This window comes from Mesoplodon bidens (assembly GCF_964165515.1).
Source record: "Mesoplodon bidens genome assembly, chromosome: 14".
Classification (NCBI taxonomy): domain Eukaryota; kingdom Metazoa; phylum Chordata; class Mammalia; order Artiodactyla; family Ziphiidae; genus Mesoplodon; species Mesoplodon bidens.
The window spans coordinates 68,442,775-68,460,998 of NC_138170.1; the positions used below are offsets into that span (position 1 = coordinate 68,442,775).

An 18,224-nucleotide genomic window follows, 5' to 3' on the forward strand; every position below is an offset into this window, starting at 1 on the left:
AGGGTCAGAGCTCATCTTCCCACTTCACTTGTACCTGCAAGACATGGGCTGTGAACAACATGGGTCAGGAACTTACCTGTCTGGTTCATGAATGGCCTGGCACCCAGCACAGGGCTCAGGGAAATACTGCTGAGTGAAAGAATGAACAAAGGAAAAAACCCAGTTTGAGTCTTGGGTCTTTAACTTCCCAAGACAGTCTCTTTCCATTGCACCCTAAAGCTTTGCAACACATCCTAAAATATCCCCCCGCCCCCATATTTAGAGGGCTGTCTCTTTAAGCACATTGCCTTGCTGATTTAGGATGGTTTCAAACCCAGTTGATGAAGCCCAGGATAACCTAGGTCATTCTCCAGCCTGCATCAGGGAAACCTTTCCGTGGAGTCTTAGATAGCTGGGGCTGATAGGATGCAGAACACCGCCACCCTGGCCAGCACCTGCCAGGTCACGGCGAAGCTTAGAGCTGGTGAACTGGGTCACAGCTCCACACTCCCGGTGCTCCTGAGACCCCCCTTCAGACAGAGGTCCTCTTCCCTCCCTCTGCCCCTAATGCTTGCCACCTTACTCTGTCAATGTTCCTATCCCAGGCTGCAATTTCAGGTCTGTGTCTGTCTTCAGAACTACCCAGAGAGTAGCTCCTGAGACACACCCCTCCCTCCCCACGCAGAGCCCGGCACACAGGAAGTGCCCAGCAAACACAGGAGGCGCTCAGCAAACGTGTGCTCCTGCGTGGGGCTTGCTGGCTCATGACAACTTGAGTAGCTATCTTTGGCTCAGCTACTACCTGAGTCCCCTGACATGTTTGGAGGCTGACACGGGGTGGATCCTAGGTGATGTGCGGGCTCCCTTGGCCCGATCGCTAGGCCACTGATTTCAGGGCATCTCCAGAGGCAGAAGACACAACCCTCAGCTGCTGTGGCTGCAGGAAGAGAATCATGCTGGTGCTGCCTCAGGCTGGAGAGAGCCTCTCTGTCCCCAGCAGCCCCCTGTAATCCCTGCAGTGTCCATCCCCAAGGACGCCAGACCTTGCCCCAGCTCCTGGAAATAACAGCAACGCAGTAGAATTCACTGTAATAAAGCGCCATGTTGATCAGGCTCTTACTTGCGCCGGGTTCCGCGCTAGTGCTTCACCAGCCTCGCGATAGCCCCAAGAAGCAGTACTGTGACGTCACGCTCGCTTTCCAGAGGAGGAGGAGGAGGTGTGGAGAGGGGAATTAGCTCGGCCTCGCCCTCAGGCCAGCAAGGAGCAGCACTGCAGTCGAGGCAACCATTTGAGGCCGATTTGCTGAGTACTTACAATGTGGCAGGCCCCGCGCTGGATGCAGGGTGACCCCAGTAAACGAGACAAGACTGGGCCTGTTGGCTCTGCTCAGGCTCCGAACTGCTGAGTGGGACAGGCAAGCTATCCGAGGAGTTCGGGGGACGGCGGGAAGGGAGGGGCCTCGTATGTGGAGAGGCAAGGGCCAGGCAGGGAGGCAGCTCTGCCACTGATGACAGGCCTCCCTGACATGCAGCTGACTCCTAGAGAGAGGCACAGATAGCACGGGGACTGCCACAGTCATCTAGGGCTGCGTAACAAACCACCCCAAAGCTCACTGACAAATTATCAACATTTTCGTGTTTCTCATGCTTCTGTGGGTTGGCTGGGCTCGACTGAGGCTTCTTCCTGGAAATGCTAAATGTGCTCCCTCAGCTGAAAACTTTCTGAAAGGGCGCCCCCGGGTGGGCTTCCTCTGGAGTCTCATCCCCAGTCAGGGCCCCCCCAGGTGCCCCTCCCAGCCCTTGCTGACTCCCTTCCTCTCTGCTCAGCAAACTGGTCCACGACGGTGGCCTTCTTAGCCTGTCGGCCCTGGCGACCCAGTAAACTACACCCCGACCACTGGGCAAGTCAGGGCCTGGTGATGGGCAAGAAGAGACCCCAAGCCGCTTCCCTCTCGGGGCCCCTTTTCCTCGAAAGGACTTCATGCTTCCCGGTTCCTTTGTGTTCACCTAATTATGTCACTCTTCAACACCACCCTTCTCTAACTGGGCCATTTCCACAGCTCCTTTTTCTCCTACTCCTTTCCTCCTTCAAATGCCAAAATCCCATGCCCAGACCCTCAGGTGGCTCAAACACCCCTTTCCCCTTGGTTCTAAGAAAACCAAAATCTTGGTGCCCCCCCACCCCAGACCCTCCTCCCTCTGCATGGTGGCTAATGAGTTCGCCCTTCGCACGCTAGTTTATTTCCCTTCCGCCCGATAATGGCAACTTCATTAAGAAAACCATACCCTCGCTGAGCTGGAGACCTCCAGGTGGCAGGAACAGAGAAGCTTAATGGGGCCTGTGGGCGGCCAGGCTGCCTCCAGGCTCCCCTCCCCCCCGCCTTCCTTCTGTGTCCAAGGCCTCCAAAGTCCTCCCCCCACACCCCTCTCAAAGCCCTCTCCCTCCCCACCCCAGGCCCCCCTCCCTCCTCTGTTTCTTCCTCCCTCACCTGCCTGCTCCAGCTGACCGTGGAGCTGTCAGGGTCCTCCCTGGGCCTTGGCCAGCCCCAGAGAGAGGGGACATGAAGGCCATGACAGGCCCTGCCCACACTCGGCTGTGATCTGCCAGGCTGGCTCGGTGCTCCCCCAGCCCCCAAGTCCTCACTGGAGAATGAAGAATTGCTCTGAAGCAGCACGCTTGCCGGGTGGGCCCTCAGAAGCCTGCCCAGCACCTGCTGGGCCACTAAAAACAGCGTCCTGTTACTTCCCTGAACGCTAGTTCCTCTGTCTCTAGAACGGAGACCACGTTACCAGCCTCTTGGGTGGTTGTAAAGACTAAATGAATTAATGCATCTAAAGCTAAACGAATTAATGCATCTAAAGCATTCAGACCCACATGATGAAAAGTTCAGACCCACAACTGGCAGCTATTATTACTATTACCATTGTTATTATTTATTACTAGCCTCTTGTGCATTCTGAATTTGGTGGGCTATATAAATGAAACTTAAAAAGTCACTGCCTTCCTCCTGCTCTGTCAAATCCCCCTTGTTTAGCATCTCTCAGCGGCATCTTGAGCAGACCCCAGAGCTTTCTGGTTATTTTCAGTTATTCAAAGTCAAGTCCAGAAGGGTTTATTGCTCCACCCCGGCCCCCAGTTCCCATCTGGTCTTCCAATTCCTGTGAAACACTGGGCTGATGTGAGGGGCTATCTTACCAGGGGTCCCCCTCCCACTCCCCACACCCCTCCCTGTCATTTCCACCCAAGGCCACAGCTGTTCCTCTCTCCCCAGACCTTCCGGTGGCAGGTGGCCAGCGGCATCGACAGCAGTGAGATGCTCGAGATTCAGATCTTCAACTACAGCAAAGTCTTCAGCAACAAGTAAGTGAGGGGCGGGGCATGAGAGGCGGGGCCCCGAGGGGCGGGGCACCTGCCCTGCTCCTTGGGCCGCCCCCTCCTTTGAGTTTAAAAGGGGCCTGGATTGACCTTCAAAGACCCGCCCCCACCCCCCCAAACCCCCACTCCCTCATGTCCTCAGAGTCTCCCAGCCCTCCCTATCCTTGTTGGCCAAGTTCACTCTCTCTGTCCCCAGTCCCAGCACAGCTTCCTGTCCCCTTCCTCAAGTTTTCCCCCTTACACCATGCTGGGCAACAGTTACCCATCAGAGAAGGTGATAATACCCTCCAACAGACCATCTATCTGTAGCCTTGAGAGTGAACTTGTCACACCTGTGGAGGACTGGAAGCTCCGAGGCAGTCTGGATCAGTGGTTTAGGAGTCAGGAGAGCCTGCTCTCAGATCCCAGCTCGGTCATCTACTGTGTGACCCTGGGCAGGTTGCATGACCTCTCTGAGTTCAATGTTTGCATGTGTAAAGAGGATAAGTACTTACCTCAAAGGGAAGCTGTGAGAATTAAATGAGATAGATGTTCATTCATTCATTCAATCCCCATGTTTACTAAGTGGCTACTGTGATGGCGAGGCGCCCACCTTCACGGAGCTTACATTCTGCAATGGAGCCCATCTACCACATATCACTACCAGGGCTTCAGCAAAAGTAGTTCCCATCCTTCTCTCTGGGCGACAAGCAAAATTCAGAATCATTTGAACAGTCTGGAATGGTGGCTAAATATAGTACATGTAAGTTCCTGTCTTGGATTCGAAACCCAATTTTCTTATACAAGCTAGAGGGGGTCATGGCTGAACCATGACACGTCTGAAATGGCGTGGGGGTTTTATTCACTGAGCGCTCAGTATGACTCAACAGTGGGAGAAGACCTCAAATGAATGAAAAGCTGACCTAACCCTAGGTCATGTTAGTAGGAGAGCCAGCAGAGCAGGAGAGGTGAGGGGCAAGGGTTCCACTGACCTCATGCTGCTTGGAGAGAACACAAGTAGGCACTGCCTCGTGGTTGCCAGGGGGAAGGGACTTTAAATCTTGCCTCATGACAAGGGGATGAGAGCCTAGAGGAGAAAATCACAGAAGACATGTTCATCCATCCATCCAGCCTTGGTCCATCCTTTCAGTCACTCATCAAACATTCACTGAGAAACACTGTATACCAGGCAGACACTGTGCTAGTCATTAGAGATACTAAGATGAGGGGTTAGGGCACCATGTCTGTCCCCTAAGAAGGTTTTCTGCCATGTGAAAGAGGAAAGATGTATGCCTAGAAGCAGGATCAGGGCAGGGCTGCATTGCTGGTGGACAGCAGACAGATGAAAGCTGGCCAGAGCTCTCCAGCCAATGAGCTGTCACGGGGAGAGGGTTAGCAGAGTGTGGACCATGATGCCGTAGAGGGGATTTCTGAGTCAGGAAGGGCCAAACCACGTGACCTCCAAGGATTCTGTGATTTTTATTGGGAGCCAGAGAGACCTCAGCTGGGTATGGGATGTGGGCATTCCAGACCCACCGGCAGGGAGGCCTATCAGGGCATCCCATCATTCAGGCAGCTGCCTCTGGCACCCACAAGAAAGGTTGGTGAGACACCCCACCAGGGGCCCCCAAGATGAAGCAGGACCTTCTTCCCTGGGATGAGAGACCGGGTAACCTGTGAGAACAGGAGAAACAGGAACATGCACAGCAAGGTGGACGTGGAGGAAGAAGCAGAATCGGAAGCTGAGGGCTGGGAGGAGCTCCAGGCGTCCCAACAGGACCCACGGTAGACAGCAGAGCACCGGGGGGCCTTGGAGCTCAGCCAGGGCAACCCTCGTTGTGCAGATGGGGAAAGTGAGCCTCAGAGAGGTTGCTGAGGCCACAGGGGTAGACAGCAGGAGGGCGGGGCTAGGATGCTGGTCTCCTCCCTCCCCTTCCTAATCCTCAAACTCCCAGAAACCGGGCTACGTGAACAGTGATGGTGGAAACCAAGGATGTGGAAGAGATCGCTAAATCATTTAAATGAAAGCTGCTGGACCAATCCCTAAAATGCTTGAAAACATCAAAACTCTTGCTATAAACTAATCAGAAGTATCTGGTAAATTGTTTAGGAAATCAACTACTGTAACAGTGAGTATGCTGGAATATAGGGCTTCGATGAGTTGTTCTAAAACGCCAGCAAGACGGAGACAGAAGTGGGGTGTCCCTGCTCTGATTCTCCTTCTTTCTCTCTCCCGGCCCTCCCTGCCCCCACCCAGGAAAAGGCAGGAAACCCCACAAGGGGAGGCCTGGACCTGGTGGAAGTGGGTCCTGCTGTTTCCTTGGAAGCCTGGAGAAGGTCCAGGGCACTGTTGGCTGCAGAGCTGAGGTGGGGAGGACTGGTGGTCTCGTGGACAACGCAGGGCCCACCTGACACAGGCCAGCTCGGGGGGTCGGAAAGGGAGGGCAGGTGCTTGGAGTCAGGTGGGCCTCAGTCTCCCACCCTGGAGTCTGGGCTCTATCTCCCAGAGCCAAAGGAAAGGGCCACCTAGTGCTTGCCCTCTGTCCCCACCATGGCCCAGCTCAGTCACCAGGCTCCTTCTGACGGGGCAGCTGAGCCTCTGGGGAGCCTCTGGGGGTTGCACCGGGCACAGCAACCAGCAAAGCCACACCCGCTGCTTGGGACAGTGGCCGGCACCCAGCAGGCCCCCCTTACTTTGTGGAATGAGTGAATGAGTAATGTCAGGAGGAGAGGGCGTACAGGGTAGGAGGATCTGGGCACAGGAATTCGAGTGGCCCTTCTTCTCTGAAGAGCTCAGGGCTCCCCAGGAAGCCAGCCACATGACTGGTACATTTGGGGAAACTGAGGTAAAGGAGGCTGGCGTGAGATTTAGAACCTGTGGGCCTGATCCCACCACCACCCACCACAGAGAAGGGGACTTATTCTAGAAGCAGAGGGCAGCATAGAAACTGACCCCTCACCCAGGCCAGGAGACCCCAGGTCTGCTCTGCCCACATTGAATGAGATCCTTTTTCAAGAGCCTTGGGCTTCCCTGTGAGGATGTGATGTTGGGTCCAGAGGATCTTGTGCCACCCCCTCTGCCTGTCCAGGACCCTGGAGGGGGGCTGGTCTGACCCAGGCACCAGTCTCCTGGGGCTCCTGAATAATTCAGGAGCCAGGAGAGCAGTGGAGGCCTGGTGAGGCCTCAGGCACTTGACACCAGCTCCCAGGGGAAAGCAATGAATTATTGACAGACCCTGGTGCCTGGTTGCAGCTCTACTGTGGTCAGTCTGTGGGCCCCCCTCACTGCTGGCTAACTACCAGAGAATCCTGCCCCTGCTCAGCCTGCCCAGCCACTCCGTGGGGGCCAGCCCAGCCTCCAGAGTCGGGGGTTGCCATCCAGAGGGCCCACCTCCCAGGCAGCTCCTCCACGCTGACCCACCGGGAGGGGCAGAGGCAATAGACAGAGGCTGCTGAGCTTCCAGGCAGACTGGACAAAGGGCAGCTGGGCTCGGGGCAGGAGGTGGTCTCCGGGGTCACCAGGCAGGCCAGACCCAAGGCTCCCTTCCTGCACCAGCTCCTTCCCCAGAGAACATCTATGGAAGGGGGTTGAGGGGCAACGCTCTGTTGGAAGCAGCATGCGGGCACTTGTTTTGAAGTTGTGTTTTCATAGCAAGCACCCTGGTTTTGCTTAGACGGTACGTTACAGATGTGCAAAAAGGGTAAAGTTTTATTTAAAATGTTTTCCTTTATTTTTTTTAAGTTTTTATTGGAGTACAATTGATTTACAATGTTGTGTTAGTTTCAGGTGTACAGCAAAGTGAGTCAGTTTTATATATATACATATAGCCACTCTTTTTTTTTTTTCTTAGATTCTTTTCCCACATAGGCCACTACAGAGTACTGAGTAGAGTTCCCTGTGCCATACAGTAGGTTCTTATTCATTATATACTTTTTTTTTTTTTTTTGCTGTATGCGGGCCTCTCACTGCTGTGGCCTCTCCCGTTGCGGAGCACAGGCTCCGGACGCGCAGGCTCAGTGGCCATGGCTCACGGGCCCAGCCACTCCACGGCATGTGGGATCCTCCCGGACCGGGGCACGAACCCGTGTCCCCTGCATCGGCAGGCGGACTCTCAACCACTGCGTCACCAGGGAAGCCCTGTACCACATCTTCTTTATCCATTCCTCTGGTGATGGATGTTTTTCTTTATCTTTAACATAAGACTGAGATCACATCCGTTGTCCGTTTCAAAGGACACTATTTTTTATTTTTGTTTGGGGGAAGCAGCAGGTAACTATTAAGAGTTAAAGCCCCCCACGGGCTTCCCTGGTGGCACAGTGGTTGGGAGTCCGCCTGCCGATGCAGGGGACACGGGTTCGTGCCCCGGTTTGGGAAGATCCCACATGCCGCGGAGCGGCTGGGTCTGTGCGCCATGGCCGCTGAGCCTGCGCATCCGGAGCCTGTGCTTCGCAACGGGAGAGGCCACAGCAGTGAGAAGCCCGCGTACCACACAAAAAAAAAAAGAGTTAAAGCCCCACAAGCCACCCACTGTGGGTATGGTGAATTCAGTCCTCTGGCCTTGCTAGCTCCCAGGATCCTAGCCCCATCTTCTGGGCCGCAGGCTTGCCCTGGCTCTGTGAGACTGCGCATCTGCCCCCAGAGCCCACCCTGTGCAGGAGACCAGTGTGTATGGGCCCTCCAGATGGCAAACACCGCCCCACCTCATGCCCCACTGTGACATGTGACATCTGAGTGTGGCGGTATTAGAGGACTTTCACTTGAGTGTACTCACCACCACCCAGTGAAGCAAGTGGTATCACCTCCTTTGGGGAGGTGGCAAAAAAGCAAGGCTCAGAGAGGTTGGAGAACCAGCCCAAGTCACACAGCTGCCAGGTGGTAGAAACCCTCTTAGACCCTGCTGGGCAAACCCACCTCTGTCTGACCCCAGAGCCCAGGCTCTGTCTACATTGCCTCCCATTAGGGATGGCATTTAGTCTGTGTGTGAACAGGGCTTGGACCAGGGCATGAGGAGAGGGGAATTTGCCAGAAGACGGATCTCAGCTTACTGTGTGATTGAAGCAGAGGTGGATGGGTGAGCAGCCAGGGTGTAGTGAGGTCCCCGTCACCGGGCGTCTAGCAGGATCTGGGAGTGTGTGTCATAGAGGAGGTTTAAGGGACTCCTCCTTTTTTTTTTTTAATTTAACATCTTTATTGCAGTATAATTGCTTTACAGTGGTGTGTTCCTTTCTGCTTTATAACAAAGTGAATCAGCTCTACTAAGGGACTTCTCCTTGACGGAATGCTGGACAAGCTTTCCTCTTAGGTCCCTGGCAAGTCTAAAGGTCTGAGAACTTGTTTAAGCCTGGAAGGTGCCAGAGCCTTCTCTGAGCACTTGTGGGGGAATAGCTCCATCCTGCCCCCTGGGGGTGTCTTGTCACACTGCAGCATCTCTACTGATCCCTGGGTATCTTCTAGGGAAAGTTGTGCCTGCGCACCCAGCGCTCAGCAGGTGCTCAACAGGCCCTAGTGGAGCTAAAAGGGCCTGAAGTTCCAGTCAGCAAGGGGCAGTGGTAGAACAGGGATTCTCAAAGTGTGCTCCCCAAACACAATCATCAGCATCACCTGGACACTTGTTGGAAATACCCATTCTGGGGCCCCACCTCGCCTGCTGAGTCAGACCCCCTGGGGCGGGGCCGGCTCCCAAGAGCAGATGGTACACACCTCTCCCAACTCGGTGTTCAGTGACTTCACATTGCAAGCTTGAAATTGGCCTTGGTGGGGGTATTTACACCATGGAAATGAGCAAAAGCTGCAAGTCAGGACTGCCCTTCCCCTCCCCCAGCCAGTTGTTAAACAGTTGCCAGCACAATGGTGGCGGGGTGGGTCCCAGTCATCTGTGTTTTAGCAGGCCCTCCCCATGATTCTGTTCATGCTGAAGTTTAGAACCACAGATTTAGACCCTAAAAAGATGAGGCTGCAAAGAACCCAGTATACACGTTCATGCCTAGAGTCTACTGTTAGAAGGGCTACACAGGACAGAAGCTAAGAACCACCACCCTCATTTTATAAAGACAAAGTTGAGACCCAGGGGCAGCGGCTCTAGGTCTCCTGACTCCAGGCCGGCACTTCAGCCCAAGCTGGGGAGAGGGCAGGATGCAGCGGGGGAGGCAGCTTCCAAGGGGCTAGTCTGAGAAGAGCCTGGAAGCCAAGGTAGGCTTTAGAGTGGAGGAATGGTATGAACAGTTTCACCCATAGGGAGGATGGGGCGAGCTGACGGATGGAGCTCTGAACCCCGGAGAGAAGCATTCATTCACTGTGGCTGCTCCCAGCACTTTCTCCCCTCACACAGACGGGAGGCTTTTTAAAAACAGTGTCTGCCCTCCATGGCCCTCAGGAGGATGCAGACATCAGACGTGTCTGGTGAAGTCAGAATCCACCCGATACCTCACCTCATCCGGAGTGGCCATTAAATTAACTGCATCCCTTCCTGCTTTCTCGGCCTCACCTTCCTCCCCTATAAACCAAGGGCAGCACCAGATGACCCCAAGGTCCCCTCCTGTCTCACACCCTGTGGATGGCCCCCTCTGCTTTTGTCCCTCCAACCAGAAGTGGTGTGTATGTTTGAATCTACCCCATGTGGAATCGCCGTGTGGGAACATCTCTCTGAGTACCCTGTTCTCTCCTAGAGCAATAACCTTCAAACCACGGGATGCAATGGCATGCAGGTCAACTCAGTCATCATTTATGGGGCCCCCACTGTTGTTCATTAATTCAGCCAGTAGACTTTGAGATCTCCTGTGAGCCAGAAATATCAAATAGAGTCTGGAAATAGGAAACAGCTGCTTCCCTGGAAAGGCTCACGCTATAACGTCACCCCCTTGATAACGACCAGACAGCTCCTGGAGTGCTGACTATGTACTAGGCGCTCTGCTAAGAACTTGGCACAGAGGATCTCTGTTAGTCCTCTAAACAGCAGCTCTGTGAAGCAGGGGTCATTAGCTCATCTTAGGAGAAATCTGGGACTGAGAGCCCAGGTCAGCTGCCCGGGAAGCAGGTAACCCTCCAGTAAGTGTCCGAGCTGGGTTTCCGATCCCGTCTCTCCAACTCCACGTCTGTGCTCATCACAACACTGCCCTGCTGATCCCCTCTAGGCAGCTGGGTGGATGGGGATCCCACAGTCAGATGGGTTCTTGCCCCCAAGGAGCTTGCAGAATGCAGGTGTGTGTGGGCATCACTACCGACTCAACAGAGGACGAACGAGCCAGTGGTGCCAGTGAGGGGTAGAGACCTTGGTAGTGATTAGGGAGGTGGAAGGGGGAGGAGCTATCTGTGTGTCCAGGAGCCTCTGGTCCTTCCCCACAGCCTCCATGCTGGGCATCTGGAAGCTGCTCCGCAGGGGCTCAGCAACCCCAATCGCCTGTACCCAACGAGCACGAGGCTCCACCAGGACACACTGACCCATCTGTGAACATCCCCCCAGGTGCTCACTGCCCTCAAGCTCTCCCAGGGAAATGGCTGTCATACGTACAACCACACACAGCTGTTGGGGGCCACAGACCCTCCTGGACATGCCACCCTGGCCAGCCCCAGCTCCTGGGCCACCTTCTCCAACCCCAGCCTGGAGCCTGAGCCAGCCCCCTCGTCCCCTTGCCAGCCAGTCCCAGCCTCTCGGGATGTCAGCCTTGCTCCTCGTTCTGGCCTCTTCATGTGAAACCATGAAGACCACGCCCCCTCTGCCATTCACAGGCTGATCGGGACCTTCCGCATGGTACTGCAGAAGGTGGTGGAGGAGAAGCACGTGGAAGTGACTGACATGCTGATCGACGACAACAATGCGATCATCCAGGTGAGGGCGCCCAGAGAGTCCCTGGACCTGCCTATTACGGGTCACCTGGGGGCCTGCTGGCCTCCCTGCCCCTGCACATAGCATGGCCTTAGGAACACTCCTTGTGGGCGGGGAGGTGAGGTGGGAGGAGGAGACTCAGGTCAGACTCTGCTGGAGCCCCTCAGCCTGGCAGCCATGTCCAGAGCCCTTGGGGCGTGACAGGTCCCCAAGGTGGACACTGCAATCCTTCCTGCCATAAGAGTACAAGAGAAGGCGACGGGGGGATGCCCTCCCTTCTCTCCCTAGGGGCCCTTTCATCTGGACCCAGCTCAGGAATCACTAAAGGTGTGTCTCTTGTCATCTGAAACCCAGTCTGAGCCCTGCTGGCCACTCCTGGGCATGACCTTCACTCTGCATGCCTGCCTTGACGTCTAAGACTAGCCTTTCTGTGAGGGCAGGGACCTTCTTTCTATTTCATCTGTCACATTCCATGCCAGCACTTCCAACAGGAACACACATGTACTAATGATGCACAGTCTGTAGGCACTTAATACCTGTTCAAACAGAGGAAGGAAATAAACCATTCTGGACGCCCAGACCCCAGGCTCTGCTCTGACGCGTCTTTCCCCATGAGCTCATTGATGCCCACCACTGGGCAGTTGAGCCTAGTGGTGAGGAACACAGCCCTTGGGTACAAACATTCATTAGGCCACTCACTAACTGTGGGCTGGCTGCATACCATCTGCAAAGTGAGAAAAACTACAGTATCAACTTCACAGGACTGCTCTAAGGATTAAATGGGAATGCACAGAAAGTGCTTGGACCAGTTAAGCATATAGTAAGTGCTCAATAAATATATAAAGTAAGATCAGTAGCTATTATTTCCTGGCCTCAGTTTATCCATATGTAAAATGGGGCTGTACCATGGTTCCCCAACCCTGGTCCCACATATGACCCTATGTAGTAGCCAGCAAAATAGCCTCAGAAGCAGGACTGCAGCCACAGAGAGCCAGAATGGAAGGAACCCTCTCTGAGGAGTGCCAAGGGTGGGGCAGAAACTCCCACAGTGCCTTGGTGGCTCAAGACACTTCTTCCCTGGGGAAATCGAAGCCTGGGCATTCAGAGGACCACATGCCTAGTGTGGGCTGCCTGTGGGTGTCTCCGGAGCCAGCCAGCTCCTGACCTGGAAGAAGGGAAAGCGTGTCTAGAAGATTTCCTAGCACCCACACGGGCTGAGGAAGGGACTAGGCTGAGTCTTCCCTGTGCACTGGGGAGAAGCTAGAGCTTAGAGGAGGCTTCTTGCTCTGTGGCCCAAGGACACAGAGAAAATCCCATGGTGACCTCGAGCTCCCATCCTCTCCAGATTAGGAGGGTGGGTGTCAGGTGAGCAGGAGGAAGTGCTGACCTCACGCCTTTGAGGGTGTCCAGGGCCTGGGCTCCTCTCCCGAAGGACATTCTCAGCTCACGTCATCAAATCCTGAGAGAGCATCAGGAGCGAGGGGAAGTCAGCTGATTTCAGACAGACCACCCCTGGTCCCCGCAGGCAGCCCTGGTTCTGAGGGCGAGAGAGTGACCTACACCATGGGGACACTGGAGGATGCTCTTGATTATGTGTCCAGTGGACTCGGCCCACCCCCAGCCCAGGCTCAGCTGCCCGGCGTGGGTCCCCCACCTCGGGCACCAGGGAGGAGGAGAGCCACGTGCAGGAGGATCTGGAGCCACAGCCCATTCAGTTGTCAGTCTTTCTGAGCCTCTGTTTTTCTCATCTGAAAAATGGGAAAGTGGGGGGGAGGATAGTACCCAGCTTGCCTTCCTCCAGTAAGTTAAGGGCGAGAGAGCACCTTGTAAAATCACAGAGCAGCGGAGGACACGGGATTATGATTGTTATTGCCATCCCAGCCACTCACCACCCATCTCTCCCTCCAGACCAGCCTGTGCGTGGAGGTCCGGTATCAGCCCACAGGCATGGTGGGCTCCTGGGCTGACGAAGACTTCCTGGGGGATGAGCCCCTTCACGAGGAGGAGAAGGACAGCCAGGAGACAGATGGGCTGCTCCCTGGCTCCCGCCCCAGTTCTCGGCCGCCGGGCGAGAAGAGCTTCCGGAGGTAACAGGCTGGGCCCTCTGCCCCCAAAGACACAGGGAGGATGCCTGGGGCCTGCTCCCCTGGAAGGCCCCTCTAGGCCTGGGCTCAGAGTATAGACCTGAGTTGCTGGAGAGACATACAAGAGGAGGGCAAGTGTTTCTGCAGCATCCCCTGCGCCCCGACTCCAGAACTCACTGGGTAGGCAGCAGGGTGTCTGCGATCAGGCTGAGGGGCCAGACCCCCCCACCCCCGCTACCCTGAGGGAGGCAAAGTTCTGGGAGGGTGGACTCTAACGTGGGAGGAAGAGGCTAGACCTTCTGCCTCCTCAAAGAATGGTAAAAGCAGACAGGAGGAGGCCCTGATGTCTCTGGCCCAAGACCCAGCAGTGCCAGACCAGCCCCAGGCAGCCTGGCCTCCGCCCTGGCCCGGTGAAGGCCCAAGAGAAGGAGGCTTCTTCCTGCCGGAGTGAAGCCAACGGTCCTGGTTGGGACCTGGCCTCTATTCTGTTGAGAAGACCGCATCCCAACACCCTAGGTGTCCAGGATTCCCACCTTCAAATGTCCAGTCACACAGAGAGGACGGGATGCTGTGTCCAGGCCTACTCATTCCAAATGCACTATTTTTACAAAAAAAAAAATAAGGAAACGCAACTGTGTTACTCTCAGAGCCCAGAGAGACAGACTCTAGGTAAAACACTGTCTGCAGGTTCCTAGGTCACTGGGAATAATGTGTAAAACTCAGGTAAGTCAGCGGTGCATCTGAAGGATGGGGGTGGGTTTGGAGAGGGGGGTAGGCTCCCCTCCCACTGGAAACATCTCCCTCCCATCTCCTTCCACCCTGTCCTTTCCAAGTAAAATTGATTCAGTACTTGTTCTGAAAAAGCACAGATGCTAAATTAGGGTAATTGAATTTTATACTTTTATTGTATGAATATATTTTCCTTCTTTGCCCTTGAACCACTCCCCGCTCCCCCCTTCCCCCCCCACCCCCGAGACATATACAAGCTTCAGACCCTGGGAGCCAGGTGGGGAGTAATCATAGTAAGTCCAAAGGAACCATGCCTGTGACAAATGTTCCTGGACCTATGACTCCAGGTCAGCCGTGAGGTGGACGGCATCACCCAGGCCAGCTTGGAGACTGTTCTCCTTAGACTCCAGGCTGGGTAGCATAGAGACAGCGTGTAATCTGGCCTCAGGAGACACAGGTCTGAGTCCCAGTTCCACCTCTTACCAGCCTCGTGACCCTTGGCCAGTCACTCCTACCCTGTACCAGGGGTCTCAGGGCAATGGGAACCCCCACCCTGCTGCTGGGAGAGCTGAGGGATGATGGAGGGCCAGACTGTAACTGGGGTGCCAAGTACTACCCCGCGTAAGGGCTGATGATGAACAGGCTCTTGTACAATGCAGAGGGTTAGGAATCGGGCTGGAAATGGTGAAAAGAGGAGCAGGGACGCAGTGGGGAGTGTGGGGATGCTGACATAAGGGTACCATCTGGTCCCCATCCTCTGTCCCCGTAGAGAAAAGAGCTTGTCTGTGGCTACACGTGGGCTTTAAGAAAGGGCTTTCTGGGGACAGATTGGATGCCACGTGAGAGCCATCAGTTGCAGGGAAAGGAACGCTGGCTCCAAATCAGGAGAGCTGAGCCCCATTAAGTCGCATCCTGACCTCCACTAACTAACTGACTTTGGAAAAGTCATTAGCCCCTCCGGGTTAGTAACAGGAATGGGTTGAGCATCCTGGCTGCCCTCCAGCTCTAACGTCCTGAGGGACCCAGGGATTCCCCAGTCCCGTGGGTAGCGCGCGTGGAGAACAGCTCGCTATGGAAGCCAAGAAGGCAGCCCTGTCTGGGGTCCCTGCAGCTCAGGCAATGCCGAGCCAGGTCCTCTCTCATCCCACACAAGTGGGCCAGGGTGTTGATGGAGGGAACAGTGAGACAATGCGGTCAAGCCTGAGGGGCTTTGGTCCTGGACCTGCAGACCGTCCTGGGCCCCAGGAGTATGGAGATGGAGAGGGGGCCTCTATCCACCCTCACGTTATAGCCTGGCTTTCCCACCTCCCCAGCAGCAGCAGGAAGCAGGAACGGGAGAAGACGTTTTGTCCCAGAGTTTGGGAATGGGGAGAGGGTGACGACCGCACGCAGAGCTCCTTGTCTCCTGGGGGCCACGGCCTGCTTTGGAGGGGCTGGGTGTGTGTGCAGATTCCCAGCTGCGCTGGGGCTGCCAACCCAAACCCTGAGGGTGCCTCGTGGTGGTGCCACTGCCACACCAGGCCTGGCCATGCAGCCAGCAGGCTGGGGGCAGGGGGAGGGCAGAGGTGTGAGGAGAAGGTAGAGCTGGTTTAGAGAATCTGGGCTTCTCCTGTGGTTTAATTCTAGCTGCCTGCATGGGCCAATGAGTTCTAGGTCAAGGAGTGCACGGTTCCAAGGGGAACCCGGATTTGGCCTCGCAGCTGTAGGTGTTATGTCTCACCCTCTTCACCTAAGTGCCAGCCAGGCAGGCCTGTCAGCTCTGGGGTCTGGGAGGAAGCCATTGTCTTCTGGGCCAGAGAGCCCTCCAGAAAAAATTTGGCCAACGAAAGAATAGGGAGAAGGAAGGGATGTATGTGCCCAGGCTCTGACTCCAAGTCAAGTCCTCCTTCGCCTACATCTACTCCCTGCCCTCCAGCCCCTCCTGGGAAGGCACATCGCTTTGTAGGTCAAGGTGCCCAATCTACAGGGTGCCTCTCTGTTGTTTTCCCAAACAAGAAAACTTCATGGCCGGTAAGCAACCGTCTCTCACCTGGTTGTCTGGATCCACAGGGGTCTGGTGTGGGAATCCATTCCTCCCTGTCTGATGTGGCTGCGTGGGGTGCTTGCTGGAGGGGTCGGGGGGCTGGTGGAGTGAGTGGCAGGAAGCAACCTCAGGCCCAGGACTGGTGGCATGAGGCATCCATTCCATGGAGGGCAGAGGAGGCTGATGTGGGGAGGTCTCCCTGCAGGGCCTAGGTCCCCACGGCTGGGCTCCTGCCATCTGCCCTCACCACCCCCTGGGAGGGGCTCTGCAGACATTCCTCTATACTCCCAAGGCCTTAAGTATCTTCCCGGAAGTTCTTCCCATTGGGCCTTAGGGAATGTCCACTGACAGCTCTGCCTGAGCAGTCCCTCAGCCCCCAAACCACCACCACCCGCCCTCCCACTAACCCTCTCCTCCCATGGTTCCATCGGGCCCAGGCCCTGGTCAGTCTCCTCCCATGGTTCCATCAGGCCCAGGCCCTGGTCAGGCCCTCTGAGCCACTCTGGCTGCTTCTGTAGGCCCTGTCTCCAAATCAGCAGCCTCTGATTTCAGCCGGCTCTTTGCACAATATGCCCGGGAATGTCCCAGGAGGCAGTGTGGTGCCGTGGAGAGCACAGGGCTCAAATCCCAGCCCTGCCCTTTGGAGCCCCACTTTACCACCTATAAGACAGGGGTTGCTGATACCTCACAGGAATGTTAGGGTCAAATGAGATAATACGTGTGAGCTGCCCGCCGCAGTGCTGGCCCAGGGCTGGTGCTCAGCCAGGGTCCCCTTCCTTCCTTCTCCCTTTCCACAGTCTCCATGTTACCCCACCACAACTTGTTCTACCCTGAACAGCATCGGACCTTTTGGCCCAAGATCCTTCTCAGTTCTGGCCATCCACACCCTATTCCAAGGGCTCTGCCAACAAAGCCGCCCATAGCCGGAGCTTCACCGCCGCTTGGGCCCAGGCCGGGGTCTCACTCGCTCACAGGACTCCCTCGCCGCCCCCCCCAGCTGTCGGTGTTGCAGAGAAGGAATGAACTACTAACCCCGTGAGCACTTTGCTCTCAGAAGCACAAAATCAGGGTTCTGGGCCCCTGCGTGTCAGTGTACATCTGCCCTGTTGTCTGAAGAGAGAGGAGACTTTGGCCCTGAACACACACACATGCCCGGGTGTTTTCTCACGCTTACCTGCACGTATGTTCTCTCTCTCCATGACACCAGGGAGCTGCACACACCACCAGGTTCTGGGCAAAGGACCCCTGTTAGAAAGGACAGAGAAGGGAACCCAGCCTTAATCTCACAACTGCACTTCAGAGACTCCAGGCTTTCGCGGATTCCCTGATTTCCGCGACTCTCCTCCTCACTTTCTCCACCTGCCTGGCCCTCCAGCCCTCCTTCTGCCCAGCCCCCCTTCCTGGTGTCCCTGCTGGGCTTCTCTCTGCGGGGTCTCATCCTGGGGGAAGGGAGGGAGCGGGATACATTTCTTGTTCTCCTTCTGGATCATTCTTCTACTCCAGTGGAGACCCATAGAAGAAGGGACCTCCCTCCTATGCCTGGGGCCAGGGGACAGCCGGGCATGTGTGCATGCCTGGGGGCTCTGACAGAGATGTGCATGGGGCATGTGCCATGGGGTATGCATAGACGTGTGTGTATGGGGTCTACACACCCAGCCTCACCCCCAGAGTGCAGGGTTCCCACAGCCCCTCCCCCGCCTCCCTCCACCAGGCTGAGCCCCAGAGCTTCAGCCACTCCCAAGCAGCCTGGAGGAGCCTGGGTCAGGGCCATGCTGAGATCTGGGGTGAAGCAGTGCTCAGCAGACTCCTCCCAAACTCAGCCACTTCACCTGAGGTGGGGGTCCTCTTCACCCCCTGCCCGGGTCTGAGTGCTCAAGTGAGACCTCACACCATGAAGCACTAAGATCCCAGAAAACCCTCAATCCCCCAGAGGCCACCATATTGATTCACGCCCCCCAGCCTCCATGGCTCCTTCTAACTGTGCACACAGAGTCACGGGGGTGGGAGCTTGAGGAAGAGGTGAGTGAAACTGAGGCAGAGAGAGAGAGAGAGAGAGAGAGAGAGAGAGAGAGAGAGAGAAGAGTGTGTGTGTGTGTGTGTGTTGGCTGAGGAACAGAACTTACCCGGCCAGGCTGGGACACTTAAAAACACAATGTAGACTCTAGGAGGAAAGTCAGGCCCAACCAGGGCTCCATGGAGAGGTCCCCTAGCAACGAGGATGACCATGAGGT

At 55.8% G+C, this 18,224-nt stretch overlaps 1 protein-coding gene across 2 annotated transcripts in view; it reads left to right on the forward strand.

Annotated features, from left to right (window-relative positions):
* The window catches only part of OTOF (otoferlin), a gene marked incomplete at both ends in the record, with an annotated part of 90,075 nt that overhangs the window by 24,131 nt on the left and 47,720 nt on the right, over nucleotides 1–18,224 (forward strand). For both annotated transcript variants that reach the window (XM_081254982.1, XM_081254983.1), the window contains 3 exons: nucleotides 3,252–3,340; nucleotides 11,061–11,160; nucleotides 13,066–13,244. In XM_081254982.1, coding sequence (XP_081111108.1) covers nucleotides 3,252–3,340; nucleotides 11,061–11,160; nucleotides 13,066–13,244 — 368 coding nt within the window. The remainder of the gene's footprint in view (nucleotides 1–3,251; nucleotides 3,341–11,060; nucleotides 11,161–13,065; nucleotides 13,245–18,224) is intronic.